Source organism: Folsomia candida, unplaced genomic scaffold (genome assembly GCF_002217175.1).
Source record: "Folsomia candida strain VU population unplaced genomic scaffold, ASM221717v1 Fcan01_Sc007, whole genome shotgun sequence".
Taxonomy (NCBI): domain Eukaryota; kingdom Metazoa; phylum Arthropoda; class Collembola; order Entomobryomorpha; family Isotomidae; genus Folsomia; species Folsomia candida.
Window position 1 is genome coordinate 876,633 of NW_019091199.1, and position 17,573 is coordinate 894,205.

General features: G+C 37.1%; 3 protein-coding genes across 4 annotated transcripts; 1 reads left to right on the forward strand and 2 right to left on the reverse strand.

Moving 5' to 3' along the window:
- Positions 1–600: 600 nt before the first annotated feature.
- Positions 601–4,432, reverse strand: LOC110852487 (SEC14-like protein 2). 2 transcript variants are annotated; one of them, XM_022100575.2, is made up of 8 exons: positions 3,735–4,096; positions 1,873–3,649; positions 1,716–1,791; positions 1,602–1,645; positions 1,406–1,523; positions 1,118–1,324; positions 963–1,043; positions 601–888 (listed from the first exon to the last, which is right to left on the reverse strand). In XM_022100575.2, the coding sequence occupies exons 2-8, from the start codon at positions 2,068–2,070 to the stop codon at positions 710–712; spliced, it is 903 nt and encodes a 300-aa protein (XP_021956267.2). In that variant the 5' UTR covers positions 2,071–3,649; positions 3,735–4,096; the 3' UTR covers positions 601–709. The 2 variants fall into 2 exon arrangements, with proteins under 2 accessions (XP_021956267.2, XP_035710058.1); XM_035854165.1 differs by lacking the exons at positions 601–888; positions 963–1,043; positions 1,118–1,324; ... (1 more) ...; positions 1,602–1,645; positions 1,716–1,791 and having other exon boundaries at positions 1,885–3,649; positions 3,735–4,432.
- Positions 4,433–5,048: 616 nt separating this feature from the next.
- Positions 5,049–8,395, forward strand: LOC110852032 (uncharacterized protein PFB0145c). Its single transcript, XM_035853659.1, has 4 exons — positions 5,049–5,733; positions 5,826–6,407; positions 6,491–7,705; positions 7,791–8,395. The coding sequence occupies exons 1-4, from the start codon at positions 5,346–5,348 to the stop codon at positions 8,060–8,062; spliced, it is 2,457 nt and encodes an 818-aa protein (XP_035709552.1). The 5' UTR covers positions 5,049–5,345; the 3' UTR covers positions 8,063–8,395.
- On the reverse strand, positions 8,232–17,225 carry LOC110852034. The gene is made up of 20 exons (XM_035853658.1): positions 16,977–17,225; positions 16,750–16,890; positions 16,568–16,636; positions 16,415–16,495; positions 16,241–16,330; positions 16,102–16,170; positions 15,952–16,032; positions 15,413–15,881; positions 13,531–15,314; positions 13,233–13,454; positions 12,267–13,148; positions 11,966–12,175; positions 11,619–11,873; positions 11,395–11,544; positions 10,190–10,951; positions 9,912–10,073; positions 9,743–9,812; positions 9,592–9,660; positions 9,435–9,502; positions 8,232–9,363 (listed from the first exon to the last, which is right to left on the reverse strand). The coding sequence occupies exons 1-20, from the start codon at positions 17,019–17,021 to the stop codon at positions 8,431–8,433; spliced, it is 6,612 nt and encodes a 2,203-aa protein (XP_035709551.1). The 5' UTR covers positions 17,022–17,225; the 3' UTR covers positions 8,232–8,430.
- Positions 17,226–17,573: the final 348 nt, after the last annotated feature.

Below are 17,573 nucleotides of genomic sequence, written 5' to 3' on the forward strand. Positions count from 1 at the left end.
ATGCTAGTTTCAGCGTTATATAGAAATTCAGAGAAGGATTTAACCAGTTGTCCTCAATAACTTTACTCATCAATTCGAAATTGTGCTGTTTCGCAATATCAAGTTTATCGCTTGTAAGTCCTGAATTTGTGGCCAGCCCAAACGCTGTTTATTTTATCAACACGTGGCTGTCAACAGTGCATAAATCAAGGTTGGACATTTTTCATTAGAATTTGCACGGATTGCATTTTGGATGTTTCCCGTTTTCCATAAAACAGTAGTACATAATAGGGAAACAGTCTATTTATTTTCTAGGTATTTACTTGGAAGAAAGAAAAGAAAATAAATGACATGTTTCATATACCCGGGCGGGTATATGCGGGCATCTAAATGGAGCTTAACGAATTTAAGTTTAGTTGCATTTTAATATTACCTAGATCCAATCACATATGTATGAGATCCTTCTCATGTTAATTAGCCTTATATTTTCCCCTCTATAGGTCAATGATTCTGGCAAGGTCATTGTTGTACGATGTCTACAGGAATGTTAGGTTCATTTATATTTTAGTTTAAGGGCGTGAAAGACCGATCAATACATTAATTGGACTAGACGCGGACGTCGTGGACAAAGGCTAATCGAATAGTTTGACGATTAATTTATTCTTATTTTGTACAATAATTTTAAGGTTTTAAGCAGACCGCAGTGTGCTAAATACTTGTAGTCATGAGGTCACTGTGGATCTTCTTTGAGGCCGCCGTAACGCTGTGGTAGTTCTGAGGGGTCTATTGCAGCTCTCACCACAGGACCCCATTCAGCTTCGTTTTTTCCATAAACCATTAGAGCCTCTTTGGTGCCTTTTGCAAGTGTGGGTCTCACCAACGCCAGCACCGTCTCGAATAATCCAGGTGCTAATAACCAAGCGTTTTTTTCAAATGTAATTTAACGACAATCGGTAACCAAATTCGATAAGTGTTAGTCTTACTGTTGACGAGGAATATTCGATCCCCCATGTGTGGAAAGTGGAGGTCATAGCCCAGTGAAGCTGCGATGTAATAGGGAAAACCTATTTACAAGACAAACAGCTTATTAATTTTTAATTTGTTGTCATTTTAAGTTTGATAGAATGCTCAAACTTACTAGCTGAATTTACATTTGTGATGGCATTAATATTTTTGAGGTCCAGAATCATCGTCCACCTCGTGACATTTTTGTTTTGCAACTCCAACTCTCTCACTCGTTTTCGACCTGCATCCCAATTTTTGAGGGTCCATCGGACAATCCGGTCGGTTTTACCAGCTAGAGCAGCTTTTCTCAAGTCCCAGTCCCCAAGTTCCCACACAACAACTAAAGGATGAAATAATGAAAATTAGTAATTCAGAAAACCACAACTATTTCCACATCATTAAAATTTAAGGTTATCATTACGTGGTCTTCCATCGCGGTCAAATCCTTCACTTCGCATGCCATAACCTGCATTTTCAAGATCCGACCAGTCTTCGTCATGTATGGTCTCCATTTTGTTGTCAGCCCTCCATTTCATTTGCTGTTAAAATAATAAATTGCGTATAATTGCAAAATCATAAAAGTCATTTATATAAATTTCAAAACGCAATTTAATTACCGAAAGTACATAATCTTCAGCTTTGTTTACGTCGAAATTTTTAGCTGCAATCAGAATTCGCGTGAATGAACAAAGTATAATAATCTTGCATGCAAATTGTTAAAAATTGCCTACCTCTAAGAAAGCGCAGGAGAAATAAATCTTCTTTCTGATAGTCATGTGCTAATTTTGGGATAACTCGAGCTTTCAGCTATTCAAAAATAAGACGGACTTTAACTTCATATATTTATCCATTCGCACAACTACGTTTTTGAAAATCTGCAGTGCTGACCTTTTGCAACGCTGCCCCCTGCAGCTTGGTTAAAGTTGTATCTTCTTTAAAGTTTATCCCCGTGGTTAAAACGGAGACATTTAGCACAATAAATAATATGGCTATGCCAAATGAAAATATTGAAAGTTTACTCGCCATCGTTTGGCACAATAAGACAACTTGTATCGGATCCTTGAGTCCGAAAAATAACAAAAACATTAAAGTTACTTATCCTGGGTCCGCTATATATATACATTTTCATCCAATTTTTTATCGTCTTGAACCTACTCAAAGTCAAACAAGTCCCACCCATCCCAAGAGTATGCACTCATGGAAGAAGAATGCCACCTCAAAACCACAAACAAGGATAATCTTGAGAAATTGAGATGGTCAGCTTTTATTAATGGGCGGCACACTAGGTTTCAACCATGAAGAGTGGCCATGTTTATTTATTTTGCTCCGTCGTACAAGTTACACACAGAAGCCCTATAAAAATTCCAGTGTTAATAAACCATTAACCCTGAAGTCTGCATGTATTATTCATGCATAAGTATGTAGAAGGAGCAAAAAATGATATATTTTAAAAGAAAACTCCTGGAATTAACTCAATTGTTTGGAATTTCCCAATTTCACGAGTGTCTAATTGGCCATGTTATGCATATGTAAATCAGAAGTTGTGTATGCCAATTTTTTATAACAGAATTTTTATGCACACGTGTAAAGAAATTAGATTAGTTTTTTTATTAAGTTATCTGCATAAGTAGTCTAGTCATACACTGAATAATGCAGATACAACAACATTTGCATATGCGTACTATGTATCAATACATGAATGTATTCTCAACAAAGTTTTTTTCAATTCTTATTGGAATTTGTTTATTGTGGTCAATTTTGCCACGTGTAAGACGTTCGAGAACCGGTTCGATCGGCAGACAGCCTATCCGTCTGGAACTTGTTTTGAGAATTTAGTGATATTTTTATATTGTGAAAATCGAAAATAATGATGGCATTCATAACTCAATATGAAACGCATTGTTAGATCTACATACTCAACGTAGCCATATTCTCTTGAATTCACCCGGAATGAATACTTTGAATTGGTGTTAGCCCCTCTCCTTAAACTATAATTATTTGAAGCTAAACTATTCTTGGTCGAAATTTTACAGCACTTCTCATCATTTTCCTAGAAGCCTAAATATTTTAGTACTACAATGGCAGTTGGGATTAAGGAAAATCTAACACCTGAGCTTTTAGTACATAAATACATAGGCATATGCATAAATATGCAAATGCATAAATATGCATGCGCAAATGCGCATATGCCAATTTGAAACCAACCAACCACGCATTTTACATTAGCAAAAGATTCACAACTTGATCTACACAAACTTTCCAGATCTCCAACGAAGTCAACCTATCGTAGAAGTTGCCTCCGCCCATGGTCAATTTTAGGGGGGTGCAAGAAATTAAGAATTTCTCTAGCCATTTACTATTTTTCCTCCCCTTTGCGTTCCTCATAAATTCCACGGATGCCAAGTATGGACGACACAGCGACTTGAATAAAAAATGAATAATTATGACAAAGTCGATGCAAATGACAGAAAAAAATAACGCGACAGGAAGTGGGAGCTCCTGAATGGAGCTGATCAGAATGTAAAGGGAGGATATTTCGCACATCATGGAACCACCAAGAATCATGGACATGAATGGTTTCCCTACCACATAAGTATGAAGATTCAGCAAGCACTCAGCTCTCCGGTACTCCGTGGCGTTGTACGAGGGGTACGCTCGCAATTTTCTAAAACATGCAAAATGAAAACAATTTATGGAGCACTCGAATATCACAACAAGATTTAATAAGTTCCATAAAAATTAATCAATACCTTTCCACAACTTCAACCCACATTTCTTCAATTACGGCCGGATATACAATTAACGAGGTCAATGCCACTACCACAGCTCCACCAAGATCCCACCATGAAAATGCTTCAAAGAATGCTATGCCCAACTTTTCCAGGAAGGACAACCCACCACTTCCACTCCATGAAGTACATTTCTTCAACCCCATGCTAATCAAGGGTGGCATACAGGGTCTCCAGAGGACGAGGACAAATATTGCGCTTGGTATGATAGCGGACGATGCAACTAGAACAGCGCAGATCATGATGGGAACGAGTCTTACCTGCGACGACGACAACTGACCATTTGCTACTCTTTCCAATTCTAAGGCTTGCTCAACCAACACCTTCACCTCATTCTGTCTGCGAAACAGAATCCATTTAGCGATCGAAATAATTGAGATGCTGGCGAGGAAGTACGTCATCATGACGGATTTCCAGAGCGGTTGGTGAGATGATTTTTGGATGTAAAACCATTCTAAAATCATGAATACATGGCAGAACTCGTTCAACTGGAAAAGAAGGAAGATGAGTTGATGAACGTAGGACTTTTTGGATGTGGAATTTTTGAAAGACTTTCTGAAAATGACCGGAAACGAGTAAGTAGAGGAGAGTGTGGTTATGATGAATGTAATAATGGGGATATAGGAACGGGGTAAGATTTTCCATGTCATGATCGTTGGTCTGCACCAAGTTATTTGGCGTTTGTGAAGGGGCGAAGGATAAAGGTCGTCTCTTAAATAGTCGTCGGAGTCTACATATCTTTTATACACATGGACATACATGCATTGTGCTTATGTAGAAATCAAGCTCCAATCATTGCTTCATCATCTACACGTATACATACATGTACATATGTAGATATGTACATATGAAGGCATAAACACGGACGGAGGTTCACACATATATGGAATTTCTAAGTAATGGCTGTAAACATGCCTTTGCGTAAAGGTTGAACGTGGTTTGTTGTAAATAACGTCCAAAGATGATATCTAGAGGTAAACCTTTTACTAATAATAACGAAAATGTAATTTTTGTTTGGAGGAGTAAACGGGACTTGCGTTGTACCACAAATGGTGTGAAATTGTTATGCAGCATAAGTTTGATGCACTAATTTTTTACTAGGCAATTTATTACTTGTCACACAATAATATATTACTATATATTTTAGTATATTAAGTATATTCACTAAAATCTAACGAAATGCATGTGAAAAAAAGTCGAAAATTAAATGTTTAAAATCAATAACGATTCCTATTCTTTGCAAACCTAACAACATCCGCTTCTTCCGGTTTACATACATGTACTTCATGCCTCAAATGCATAACTCGCTTGAAGTCTTTTCTAATGAATCTTTCCGTATTTAAGATTTCTCAATGATTAGCTATAAATCGAGGTTCCGGTGAATAACTCATTCCAACAAGCTGGGAGTTTATCATTCATTGTGGTTCAGTCGTTTAGTACATGATGACTAGGAAATTAGGTTCAGTTATTCCCAAGTACTTGAGTTTTGATCAAGTAAGCGGTCAGGAAGGTAAAAAGTATTCGCAACGCCCTTTGTTTACGATCCTTCAAAATAAAATGGAATAACTGAAAATGGGCAGCTGTCGTGGTCATCATATTGCTCCACGATGCAAAAGACTCTTGCTTCTTGCAGCAATATTTGTGTTCATCTTAGACGTGATTTCAGTTTGCAATTGTGATACAGTTATTGGAACATCCACAGAGAATGATGTCAAATGCGCTCAGTGTCCTCAAATTGTGTTCCCCTTGTCCTCATCAGCGGAAGATAAGGTTAGCAGTAAGTCCGCTCGGATATTTCCTGGCCAAGAAGAACTATTGCTGAGGAATATTGAACCCATCTACATTATCGAAGACGTTGTTGAGGACAATGAGGACGTCAATTTGGGACATGACCAACACCACAACTATTCATTCCCACAAAAGAGGTTCGGACTAGTAGACTGGACTCTGGGGATTAGAGGTATAAATACATCAATTAATTTCCTAGTTTTATTTCCAAATTGTGCTTTATACCTATTTTGAGTTAAAATGATATCATGTTTCTAAATATAGTAAGCACAAATCACAAACCGGTTTTAGCGTCTGCAAACCCGTGGCCCGGTTGGGGTTGGGACCACTCTTCTGGCAAGAACTCTGAAGATGAGGAAGATGAGGAGGAGGAAGAAGAAGAAGATGATGAAGAGATTATCAGCTCTATGAAAAATTCCACGCTTCCCGTAACCAACTCCACCGTGACCAAAAGCAAACAAAACACCAAAAGTGATGAAGACGACGACGTATCCGACGAGAAGGATTATGCAACTTCGAGTGAAAGCAGATTCCAAAGTCGAGAGTTGGATCTTACCAACGATGAGGAGGTGGAAAAACATGGTGATGTTAACGACGATAAGATTGAAGATATGGAAGAACATGATGATGACAATAGTGAAGAAATAGCTGACGCCAACAGTGAAAATGAACCCTCTCTTGGCAGTGATGAAAGTGAAGAAGACGACCAAGATGCTTCGAACGGGAAAGATAATTACGATGACACTCTAACAGAGGAGAATAATAGCGATACAGAAATTGAGCTCGGAACAGAACATGCAAATGGGAATGACCCAAGCTTAGGAAATCATGAACGACTTCTTCTATGTAAGACAACATGTACATGTTATATTATAGACTTGAATTGCAAAACATGACTTTTCTCAACTCATTTGCATAAACATTTGTAGTAAAAAAGAAGAAACTCTTGGCTGGAGCTATAATTGGAACAAAAATTAAAAAAGTTCTACTTGCCAAAAAGATGAAAAAAAAACTTTTGCTCAAGAAAAAGATTAAGAAAGCTTTAAAAAAGAAGGCCTTAAAAAAGAAAAAGAAATTGATCAAAATGAAATTGATAAAGGCTGCCAAACTGAAGAAAAAGGTAAAATTGAAAAAAATTAAGAAACATTTGATAAAAAAGAAGATTATTAAGGCAAAACTGAAAAACAAAGCAATTAAGAAGGCGATTATCAAAAAGAAAATTATCAAAGCGAAATTAAAGAAGAAGGCAATCAAGAAGGCGATTCTCAAGAAAAAAATTGTAAAAGCCAAGCTAAAAAAGAAAGCAATTAAGAAAGCCATCATTAAGAAGAAAATTGTCAAAGCAAAACTAAAGAAGAAAGCAATTAAAAAAGTGCTAATAAAGAAAGCGATAAAAAAGAAAGCTCTGAAGAAAGTAATCAAAAAGAAGGCAATTAAAAAAATTCTCAAGAAGAAGGCGATTAAGAAAGCTATTAAAAAGAAAGCCATTAAAAAAATTCTTACAAAGAAGGCGATAAAGAAAGCCTTAAAGAAGAAAGCAATCAAAAAAGCTCTACTCAAAAAGAAAATTAAAAAGCATCTTATCAAGAAAAAGGTGGTAAAATTAGCAAAACTTAAAAAGAAGAAGATTAAGAAAAAACTATTAAAAAAGAAAATTATCAAGAATAAATTCCTCAAGAAGAAAAAGATTAAAAAAGTATTGCTCAAGAACAAACTTAAAAAGAAGCTAAAAAAGAAGCTTAAAAAGAAACTGAAAAAGAAGGTCATCAAAAATCTGATAAAAATACAGAAAATAAATAAGCTGAACAAGTTGAAGAACAAGAAAAAGACGATAAAGGGTGCGCTCATCGGAGTTGGTGGTGGTGTACGGCTTCCAACGTCCAGTAAGCGGCCACCCCTCCTCTCCACAAAGAAAAGAAGGCCATCTTCTCCAAAAACACAAAAGAAAGTTAAGGACAAGAAAAAGAACAAGAGTGACGAGGACTCCGAGTCAGAATCAGAGTCGGACGAATCGGAAGAGGAATACTGGGACGAGGAACAAGTGAAGAACAGCACGGATGTTGATAAAGATGAGGATCTAGAAGAACATGATATCAACCCTCCTACAGATCAACACATCAATACCGACAACACGGACAGTACTGGTATAAAATATGCCTCTTGTGCATACAAATATTTCACATTCTACGTTTACGATGCATTATAAATTTCCGTCGCGTTTGTTTTTAGGATTGTCAGACCCTTTTCTGGATGTTGAACTTCAACCACTCGCTGAGGATTCAACAATTAATGATCAGTTGCCAGATATTGAAGTTGGCCTTTCGCAAAGCATGGTGGACTCTCCAGCTGCAGCTGCAACCAAGCAGCAAGGGGTGCAACGCTTCCCTCCACGCCCTGTGGACCTTGGTGTGAAGGCAAACTTAATCAACAGATTTAACAAGATTACTAAAAACGTAGTGCAAATCGCCACCGCGTTCGATGGCAATGGAAGGACTGGTTAATTTAGGTGAACAATTTAATGTTCTTAAATAAAATCATAAACGGGAATAATACATAATCAGCAAACTATGTAAGCATTATTGTGATAAATTAATTTTATTTATCAATTTTATTTTAATAATGAAGACTTCATTATTTAATCTTAGAAAACGAGAGAATTAAAAATTATGATTATGGTTAATGGGTAAATTTATTCAATTTTATTCAGTTTGGTACAAGATAATAAGAAAGATTTATGTTTCTTTACAGCTTACCAATAAAATAAACGACATCTCACTAATAATTTACCAATACGATGAACATACCAATGTAATAATAAAGATCATGAGAATACTTATCATAAGAGTATTTGTTTGAATTTAGGTTGTACTCAAGACAATGGATTATTGTCTTCTGTTTCCACCTGACTATCATCATCCCATTGGCTATCATTGCTATACGGTTCCAAAAAGCCATCCAAATTATAGTTATTGATGTCCTCCATATCAATATCCATGACGTCTTCAATTTCGTCTTTTACCAAATCAAGATCCACAAAGAGCGGCGTAATGCTTTCTTCAGACTCAATTGTTTGTGCCAACTTGACTGTCTTGGTTCGAGACTTGTTTGGTGCATTCGTTTTATTTGAAGTTTTTTTCTTGACGGCACGAGTACTAGGAGCAGCCTTTGAAGATGATTCATCATAGTCATTGCCTGAACTACTATCTTCAGTATTCAAATCAGACTCGGAGTCATTAGTTTTTTTTGTTACTTTCGATTTGGGTTTATTAAAGTTTGAATCTGAATCTTTGAAACATGAATTTCGGGTTCTCCTGGGCAATTGATTTCTGGTCCTACTTTTGGGTCCAGGTTTTTGTACCACGTAGGAATCCCTCTTGGTATTTTTTTTATGTGATGTTACTTTCCTTTGCGGTTTCTTGACAGAGATATGCATGTTTCTGCTATCATCATCATCATCGTTCTGATCGTCATCGTCATCGTCGTCATCGTTAGTTTCTGCTTCCATTGTTGAATAAAATGGACCAAATTCAGCTTCATCATCATCTGAGGCTTCACTTTCTTCGCTAGCGGATTCTTCATCTGAAGAAGAAGAGTAATCTTTACGTAATTTCTTTTTTGGTTTACTTTTCTCGGAACAATTATCTGTAATGAGGAGTTTAGTGTGAATCTTCTTTTTCTTTCCAGAAATGTTATTCCCCAATTGCACTCCAAATTTGTCATAAACCGTTTGAATCATCATAAAGAGTTCTAAAAGTGTAAAATAATCCTTTCGTACACTACGTAGTTTATCCTCAGCAGATATCTGTAAGAATACCAACAACTCCGTATAACATTTGTTTTCAAGGTTTCACAACTTTGAATGTTACTTCATACATGTTCAGGATGATGTATTTCAATATGTGATTTGATTCCCTTGGGATTCATCTGGAGCCCGCATATGTCTAAGGGTCGAAAAGTTATTTAGATGTCATACAATAAATAAGAATGAGTAAGAAAATAAAGTATATGATGAAATTGTGGGAGTACGAACCGCAAAAGGTAGAAAAGTGTGTTGGGAAGTGTTTCGATGTCATGTGCGACTTTAGTCCAACCTCGGTAGCTGTTATAAAATGTATTATTATTTAATCATCTAATCTATCTAATCTACTATTATTATTACACTATCTATGTATTATCCTTACAAAAGCTGTTGGTACATATTTTACACACGAAATGCTTCAACGTCTGCATCGCTTGCTCAAATGGCACCCTCTGCAAAAATATAATTATTGTGTCATTATTGCATAATAATGTACGTTGACATTTATTGTCATGATATTATATTAATATTTCCAGAAATGGACAGCATACTGTAATATCACTCATGGAGTAGGGTTCACCAGGATGTAATGTCTTCATGTGAACTCTGAAATGATCCGATCGCGTCAGCATTGCACCACATTGATCAAATGGGCATAAATAACGCTTCAAATCTTCTTGATGATGAAATTTATTGTGCTTCGTAAGATTTGCCTTAACAAGAAATAAATTACAAAGAAAATTTTAAGTCTTGTATTAAAACCATTAATAAGATGCGTCGTCCTAAGCATGCATTATAAGCATAAAATCAGAAAGATACGAGTACTCACCTTTGAAGCAAACGTTACATTGCACTTTTTGCAGAGGACTCGAGTGAAAGCATCCTGCTTGTGACTCTCCTCAATATGAGATCGGAGAAATTCCAGTGTTTTGAAGTTTTTGAGACACACTTTGCATGAAAAAATTGTTACTTCTCCAGCTGCAGTTTGTAACGTTGTACTTGACGACAGTTTCTCATAATCTTCCGGGACAAGTTCCCTCTTTTTTTGTAAAGGGAATTCCGAAGTCAAATTAGATGCTACAGCCATTCTAGCATTTTTTGGAACGCCGTGGTCATCGTGCATATGAGCCCAGTAGGAACTGTGATGATAGAATTTTTTGTTGCAAGGAATACACGTGCGAATGTTAGGATCTTTCTCAAAGAATAAGTGTTGCTCATGAAATTCTTGAATTGTAAATGAAACACCACATCTACATGTGAGCCAATCATTAGAATCCGCACCCAACGGAGGAGGTCCTACTCTGCCCGACGGAACAAACTCTGGCATCTGTTGTGGAAGGATTCCATGAATTGCTTCATTATGTTGGACAAGCACAGTCGGTTTACAAAACAGACGATCGCATGTTGGGCAGAAGCGTTTCATTAATTTATCAACAGCTATATGAGTTTGGTGTAAGTTGTGAGGAGTAGTTTTGCATATAGGGCACGGAAAATTCACCATCAATGAATTAGTGGGCTCCTTAGTGGAGGATCCAAGTGGTACAAGTTGTTTATCTTCCGAATTCTGAGTTTTTGGAGAAGTCGGGATATTCTGTATAAATAAAAAATATACAATTATGAGAAGACATCCAAGCCACACATCTGACAATGCGATGACGCCAGCGGTCTCGCTCCGATTTTGATGAAACCACGATAATTATGTAGCCTTACATAAATAATTGAACACATGTTTCGGGATTTTTCATAATGCTCAGTTTAAACAAAGTTATGATGGTACAAGTGACCGAAAATTCGCATTTTTCTCCCTCAAAAACAAAAAAAGAAAAACTTCACGAGAAAAATGCGAATTTTCGGTCAATTGTACCATTATAACTTTGTTTAAACTGAGCATTATGAAAAATCCCGAAACATGTGTTCAATTATTTATGTAAGGCTACATAATTATCGTGGTTTCATCAAAATCGGAGCGAGACCGCTGGCGTCATCGCATTGTGAGTAATAAAAATATGCATTCAGGTAATTTGTGGGACTTACCTTTAATTTTAAATCCTTCAAAAATTTAAACAACTGATGCTTGTGAATAGAATGTCGTCTCAACAAATATAAGCTTACATAAGAGCGTTTACAGAGCTCGCATTTATACGGTTCATGGAATTGAGCGTAATCTGTGCGATTTTCAGCAATCTATCAAGAAATTACAAACTATTGTTTCGAAGCCCTAATACGTATGAGTGAATGTATAAAGTATTTTAACGAACTTGATGTTTGTTGTAGCAGATTATAGAATGAGATAACATTTTTTCTTCCGAACGAAACTGTTTATCACAGGTTTGGCAAACGAACTGTCCCCAGATTGGCATTTCATCAGAGCAGTTACCAACAACCAGGGCGTGTCCCTGAGCTACGTGCTCATCCAAGAAAGATTGAGCAGAAAATTCAGAATTGCACTGCCCACAACGGAATAAATCGTCTGCGTTCACCTCAACTTGGGCTGGTGCAGCACCAATCTTTTTCTAAAGGTGCAATAAAATATTTCAATGTATACAATATGGCAATAATTATAATTATAGAATTCAATCATAAATCACCAAAAAGAGTATCTTACATCAGAATGAAAAAGTCGAACATGATCAGCCCACAAGTCCTCCATTCTTAAGTAGATGCCGCAGTGCACACAGCAGTACCGACGTCGTTCATGGTAAGTTTTATAATGCTCATTCAGATCGGAAATCTCTGGTACACATTTCTCACAAGGAAGACACCAAAACTTGACTTTCTCCTGGATTGATATATATTGGTCAATTCCCATAATCCACTAAAAAATAAATAAATAATGTAAATGACTTAAATGACTTTGTGAAATAATCAAGATAAATTAAATATGTAAAAGAGCAATAAATAGTTACAGAAGTTTTTGCTTCTATTGGATGAGTCCTCAATATATGACACCTCAAAGATTTCCTATCAAACCGATAGGTTCCACAACGAAACCTTTTTCCTCGACCGTATGGGCACTTGTATTGCTTCTTTTCAAAGTGGCATTTAAAAATATGTTCAACAAAACGATCCAGTCCATTTCTTTCTTTGTTGCAAATTGGACACGCTACTGCGGGTTCCGTTGATTCCATTGTTGCACCACTTTTTCGTTTACCCCTCTTATTTGCATTCATGCCTTCAGATTGTGCCGAAATCGGTGGAGGCAAGATAACTTCAGGATGTTGTGTCGTAATATGTTGGGTCAATGCGACGTCATCATCCACCACTTTATCGCACAGTTGGCACTTTGGCAGTAAATTTGTTAGATTTTCACTAAGCATAGAATCACGAATTTGTTCAGGATTACGTTCGAATGGGGACTCGTGTTCAACAACGGTGACAATTTGCCTTTTGCTTGGTATTGAATTCTTATCGCGTCTCTTTTTCCTCGCATTTCCCCAAATGTCTCGCTGCTGAGAAGAAGAAGGAGTGCCATTTTTTTTCTTGGTGGACGGTTTTTTGGATTTGGTCTTTGGTGTAGTACTCGTCCTATTCTTGGAACCTTTAGGTCTTCCCCCAAGTTTTTTTCGCGATTGGGAAGAAGACGGTTCAATGTCTGGACTAGAGGTTGTCATACCATGATTTCCTTCGTCATCAAATGGCGATGAATGAATAATATTATTGTCATGTTGCTGAAAGAATTGCGGTTGGTGAGGCGTTCTCTTATGCAGATGAGATGAGTGATGAGTCCATCCATAGTTCGTAGAGTGTTGCTGATTGTATGAAAATGACGAGTGTGGCTGATTTTGAGTCTACACATGGAATGGAAGCCACACAACTATTACTATGTATATATTGATCAAAAATTAAATGTGCGGGAAGCAGACACCACTTACCAAAGAAAGTGGACCATTGTGAAAGTTGACGTGATCCGAGGATTCTAAATTTGAATGCATGTTATATTGGTTATCTAGTAGATGCTGTCCAATCTGGGGATTGTGATGCTGATTATGGTACAATTGTTGATACGTTGCCGTTGGACGGTTCTGTTGCTGACTAGTAGAAAATTGCTGGAATTGTTGAAATACGGTTTGTTGCTGATTTGCACCAAGATTGAGCTGAAAATAAATATGAATAGCATGATAGATAATTTATAATAACCTCAAGTAATGAAATTGAAATATATTTTCGTACAATATCATTTCTTATCATGGAATCAATTTCATAAGATCCGAGGGGAACCCATCCATCATCGTTGCTGCCTTCCTCATCATCATGATTATCCGCACATGATGAACCCGTATATCCATCATTGCTAGTGCTTACCACATTATTGGATGGTGCATTGTAAACCACATGGGTCTGATTACGTGATCCTGTTGCAGCATTTGCAGTTGTTCGTCTACTCGTTTTATGCGTTTTAGAAGCACCAAAATTTCTGGATGACTGTCCTTTGCTTAATACTATCCCCTGTTTCTTCAGCATATATCTTCTTCTGGCAAGTTCATTCTTTTTTATCTTTGCATGGTCGTTAATTGGGCAAAGAGGTACAACAGGCTTGGGAGGTTTTTCTGCCTTTTTTAGTTTTTTGTAAAATCTTCTATACTCTAAATGCGCATAGACTGGATCCCCATATTTGGTTATGAAATCTTTGAATCTTTGAATGTCATCAAGAGATTGAGATTCTGGTATTGCCACACATTCGTACTCGGGAAGAGTCTCTGATAAATTTGGATGTGTTTTTTCTAAAGATGATGGCACAATGTTTCGCGTGGATGTGCTTGATTGGGTTTCAGTTCCTTTGGTATTAGCTTTTCTTCTCCTTGTTGATAGAAATCCAGCAAGCATTTTTCTGTATGATATGACCTCTACACTTGTTCGGTTAGGATTAGCTTTAGTAGTAAACCAATACTCAATTCCAGCAATATAGCGGTCTACTCGAAACGTGCGTTCAAAATTCTCCTTACAAGAATTTGATCCCATGGTTAACTGATTAACAGTACGTGGATCTGCTTCTGAATTTTCTCCAGAACCTAGTTGTTGTTGATTTCCGGTTCCTGTTTTTTGAGACTGTAAAAACTTTGGAACTGGAATAGAAAATCCTGTCGCTGTCAAGAGTTCAATGTGCATGTCATATTCTGCTCTCCTCATCTGAACTCGTATTCTCTCTTTCGTCGCAATGAGAGATTTAGTCTCTTCTTTCGTTAGATTCTTTGTTACCAACAACTTTTGCTTCCTCTTTTCTTCTCTCTCAATAATAGACATTTCTTTAAGTTTGTCATTCTGATCCCTTATAGTGCGTAAGTTGGATGCAACTGATTCGTAGAACAATGCGATTCGAGCTTCTCTAACTATCATAGGTTCCTGGCTAAACACGTCCCGTTTAAGTGCCAATTCTTTAATAATTTTGGAGATTGCAACTTGCTTTTCCTCTTTGATTTTTGTTTTGAGAGTGGATCGCCCTATGTCAACTTGATTGCGTTTCTCTTCATCTTCGGGTTTGCTCTGAATCCATTGCTGTCGAGTTTGCAAAAATATTTTACGAAGTTCGTCAAGCTGCCTCTGTTCTTTGTGCAAAATGTATTGCTGTCTTGACATTAAGTGTCGCCTATTGTTTTTTGTTAGGTCTGGTGAAATTATGTTATGTAATTTTGAGGCAGCTTGGGCAAGATTCCAGTCATTTTCGCTGTCCTTGAGACTTGCTTGCTCACTGGTGAGAACACGCGCAATCCAATCTGGCACATCCTCATCGCATCTTTCATGTTCCGAATTTTCAGCACTGTTGTCCCAGTCTTCTGCTTCAATTTTAATTTGAACGTGGCTGCAAGGGTCGATTAACTCATTACTATCTTCTGCATCGTTGTCGTCGTTGTTACTTTCCTGATTTACAACAGATTTCCAGCGCTTGTGAGCAACTTCTTGTTCAGTGGAAGTAGAAGAAATCTGCATTCCAGGGTCATTTATAGTTTCTTTCTCCCCTACGAAAAAAAAGAAGAAAAACACATTTTACAATGCTGAATTTCATTGTCAGATATATATTGTACTTTTCCTAATGAATTTTTTTGTTTTTACTAACTCTGCATTGATTCTGATAAACTATCGTCACCATCGTTCAAAGTAAACCTTGATTCAGGTTGAGGGATATTTGGTCCGAGTTCAATTTCTAAGGCTTCCTCACAAAGTCTATTTCTCTGGTCCTGAAACTCTATTTTTAATTCTAGTAATGTGACAGCTTTCCATGTCAAGTCATCTTCCTGTTCGGGATCCAGAAACATTGGCGGATTTGGAACCTTTGGATATTTCCAACTCTTGATTTCTGCTTTCATCATCTTTTCTTTTTGAGTGACTATTTTTTTGTCGACCCCATCCAAGATCCTCAGTTGACCTACGTGTCTTGCACGACTCTCAATGTAGTCTGGACCTTGCTCACATTGCTTGGCCGCCGTTCGTTCACGTTGAAGACGACGACGCCGATCTCCATATGTTTCACCGGGTATGACAACCTCATCTGAGCAAGCGTTAACAGGAAACAGCTCATTGTCTGTCTGAAATTATTGCAAGTACACCAAATATAATTTATCCGCATTTTTTCATCCGCCCTAATTATGTTATTACCTGTTTCCTACGCAAACTTTGTGATTCTGCTTGTTTTCGCATGAATTCCAATCTATCCTGTCCCACCAAGTTGTTCCTTTTCTGTATATAAGCCAACAATAGATATAAATTATCCATTTCACTGAATTTGTAAACTATTTTAAAACTCACATTATATGCACGCAATCTTCCTTTCTCTCTCTGCATTTCCAACTCGGCTGGAGTCATGCATGCTCTTTTCTGCAAATTTAAAATGGCACATCATTTTATATGCATGATTTATCTATTCAATATTCTCTAAACAACGTACTTGCTGCTTTCTCAATCTTTCCGCTTCGCGAATTTCTGCCTTTCTCATTACTTTTGTACGAGTCCCTATCGTTGCGAGGTCGTATTCCTTCTAAAAGAAGTTAAGAGGAGGAGGTTCTTCAAATTATCAAATAGTCGAATTCATGTATTTAGTTAGCAATTCCATAAAACTAACTTGTCTTCTACGTAATCTGGTTGCTTCCGCCTGCTTTCTTCTGTACTCTGCCTTTTCTTCTTCATTCAGACTATTCCTTTTCTGTAACAAAGCAAATTTCATTCATTCCTGTTTAAACTTCCAAAAAGTTTTACTGGGTACGTAATTATTTACATTAAATGCACGGATTCTGTTTCGCTCACGTTCCATTTCAATTTCTGCAGGAGTCATGTTAGCTCTTTTCTGAAATTGAAGAATACACATTTGTATTTTATTGCTATGCATGTATGCAGAGCTAAGCATTCAGAAACACAGTACAATCGCATGTATGTCAAAGTAGAATATGGTTTAGCTACTTGTTGTTTTTTCAGTCTGTCAGCCTCTCGACGGTCCCTTAATAATTTCTCTTTCTGAGCCGAGGAAAGGTTGGCAGCAGGTAAAGAAGATGAGGGATCGGGAGGATTAGTGTCAGTGTCATCGGTGTCATCGGTGACCTCCTATCATATAGTATAAAATTAAAGAACAACTCCATACTATGCAACCTTTTAATCAGGCCAAATTGACAATTGAAATTACAACTTACAAGCTTTATTTGAGGTTTTGTATGTGTTCTCTTCTGACGTGACATGGCGTAATGGCGTTGACAAATTGTAAAAATTCCAACTCCCTCACTCAGCCCTAAGAACTCGGAAAAAACATATGGACGGACTGGCCTTTAAATCATGAAGATAACTTTAATTCCAGAACTTTGACGAGCTGACTGAAAACACTGGAAATTGATTCCTTTGCTGCAGAAAGCAGGATCCAAATACTTGTGCTGAAAAAATCCAAATAATAATATTAACCCCGATGGGCAATCTGACAAGTCTGGAGTTGAACGGTCGGCGGTGCGGATTATTTCTGCTGAGGCACTTTGATAAAATTCACACGAGCCAAGACAAACATTTTTTCACAAAATATTTATGCTTAAAAGTAGATAAGTTTTCAATTGAGAATCAATCAACCAATTGAGATTGAGAACGATGAGGCAGTCTTCATTGAAAATGTGGTAAAATTCTCACTTTTATTATGAGAAGCGAAACCCCTTTATGCTTTTGAAATGTCTGTGAGTCTGTCCGTCTGAAGTCCGCATCATGATATCTCGAGAATGGTCACGAATTTAGATATGCGGTTTTACCCT

Bases quoted from the DNA above. Each gene is read 5' to 3' on its own strand.
- LOC110852032 (XM_035853659.1), top strand. From the start codon at position 5,346: ATGGGCAGCTGTCGTGGTCATCATATTGCTCCACGATGCAAAAGACTC. The intron at 6,408-6,490 runs GTAAGACAACAT...AAACATTTGTAG, and splicing joins TCATGAACGACTTCTTCTAT to TAAAAAAGAAGAAACTCTTG. The intron at 7,706-7,790 runs GTATAAAATATG...GTTTGTTTTTAG, and splicing joins CGACAACACGGACAGTACTG to GATTGTCAGACCCTTTTCTG.
- LOC110852487 (XM_035854165.1), bottom strand. From the start codon at position 4,423: ATGACATGGAAAATCTTACCCCGTTCCTATATCCCCATTATTACATTC. The intron at 3,650-3,734 runs GTATTGATTAAT...TGCATGTTTTAG, and splicing joins TGGGTTGAAGTTGTGGAAAG to AAAATTGCGAGCGTACCCCT.
- LOC110852034 (XM_035853658.1), bottom strand. From the start codon at position 17,021: ATGTCACGTCAGAAGAGAACACATACAAAACCTCAAATAAAGCTT. The intron at 16,033-16,101 runs GTGAGTTTTAAA...GCTTATATACAG, and splicing joins GAAGATTGCGTGCATATAAT to AAAAGGAACAACTTGGTGGG. The intron at 15,315-15,412 runs GTTAGTAAAAAC...TTTTTTTCGTAG, and splicing joins TTTATCAGAATCAATGCAGA to GGGAGAAAGAAACTATAAAT.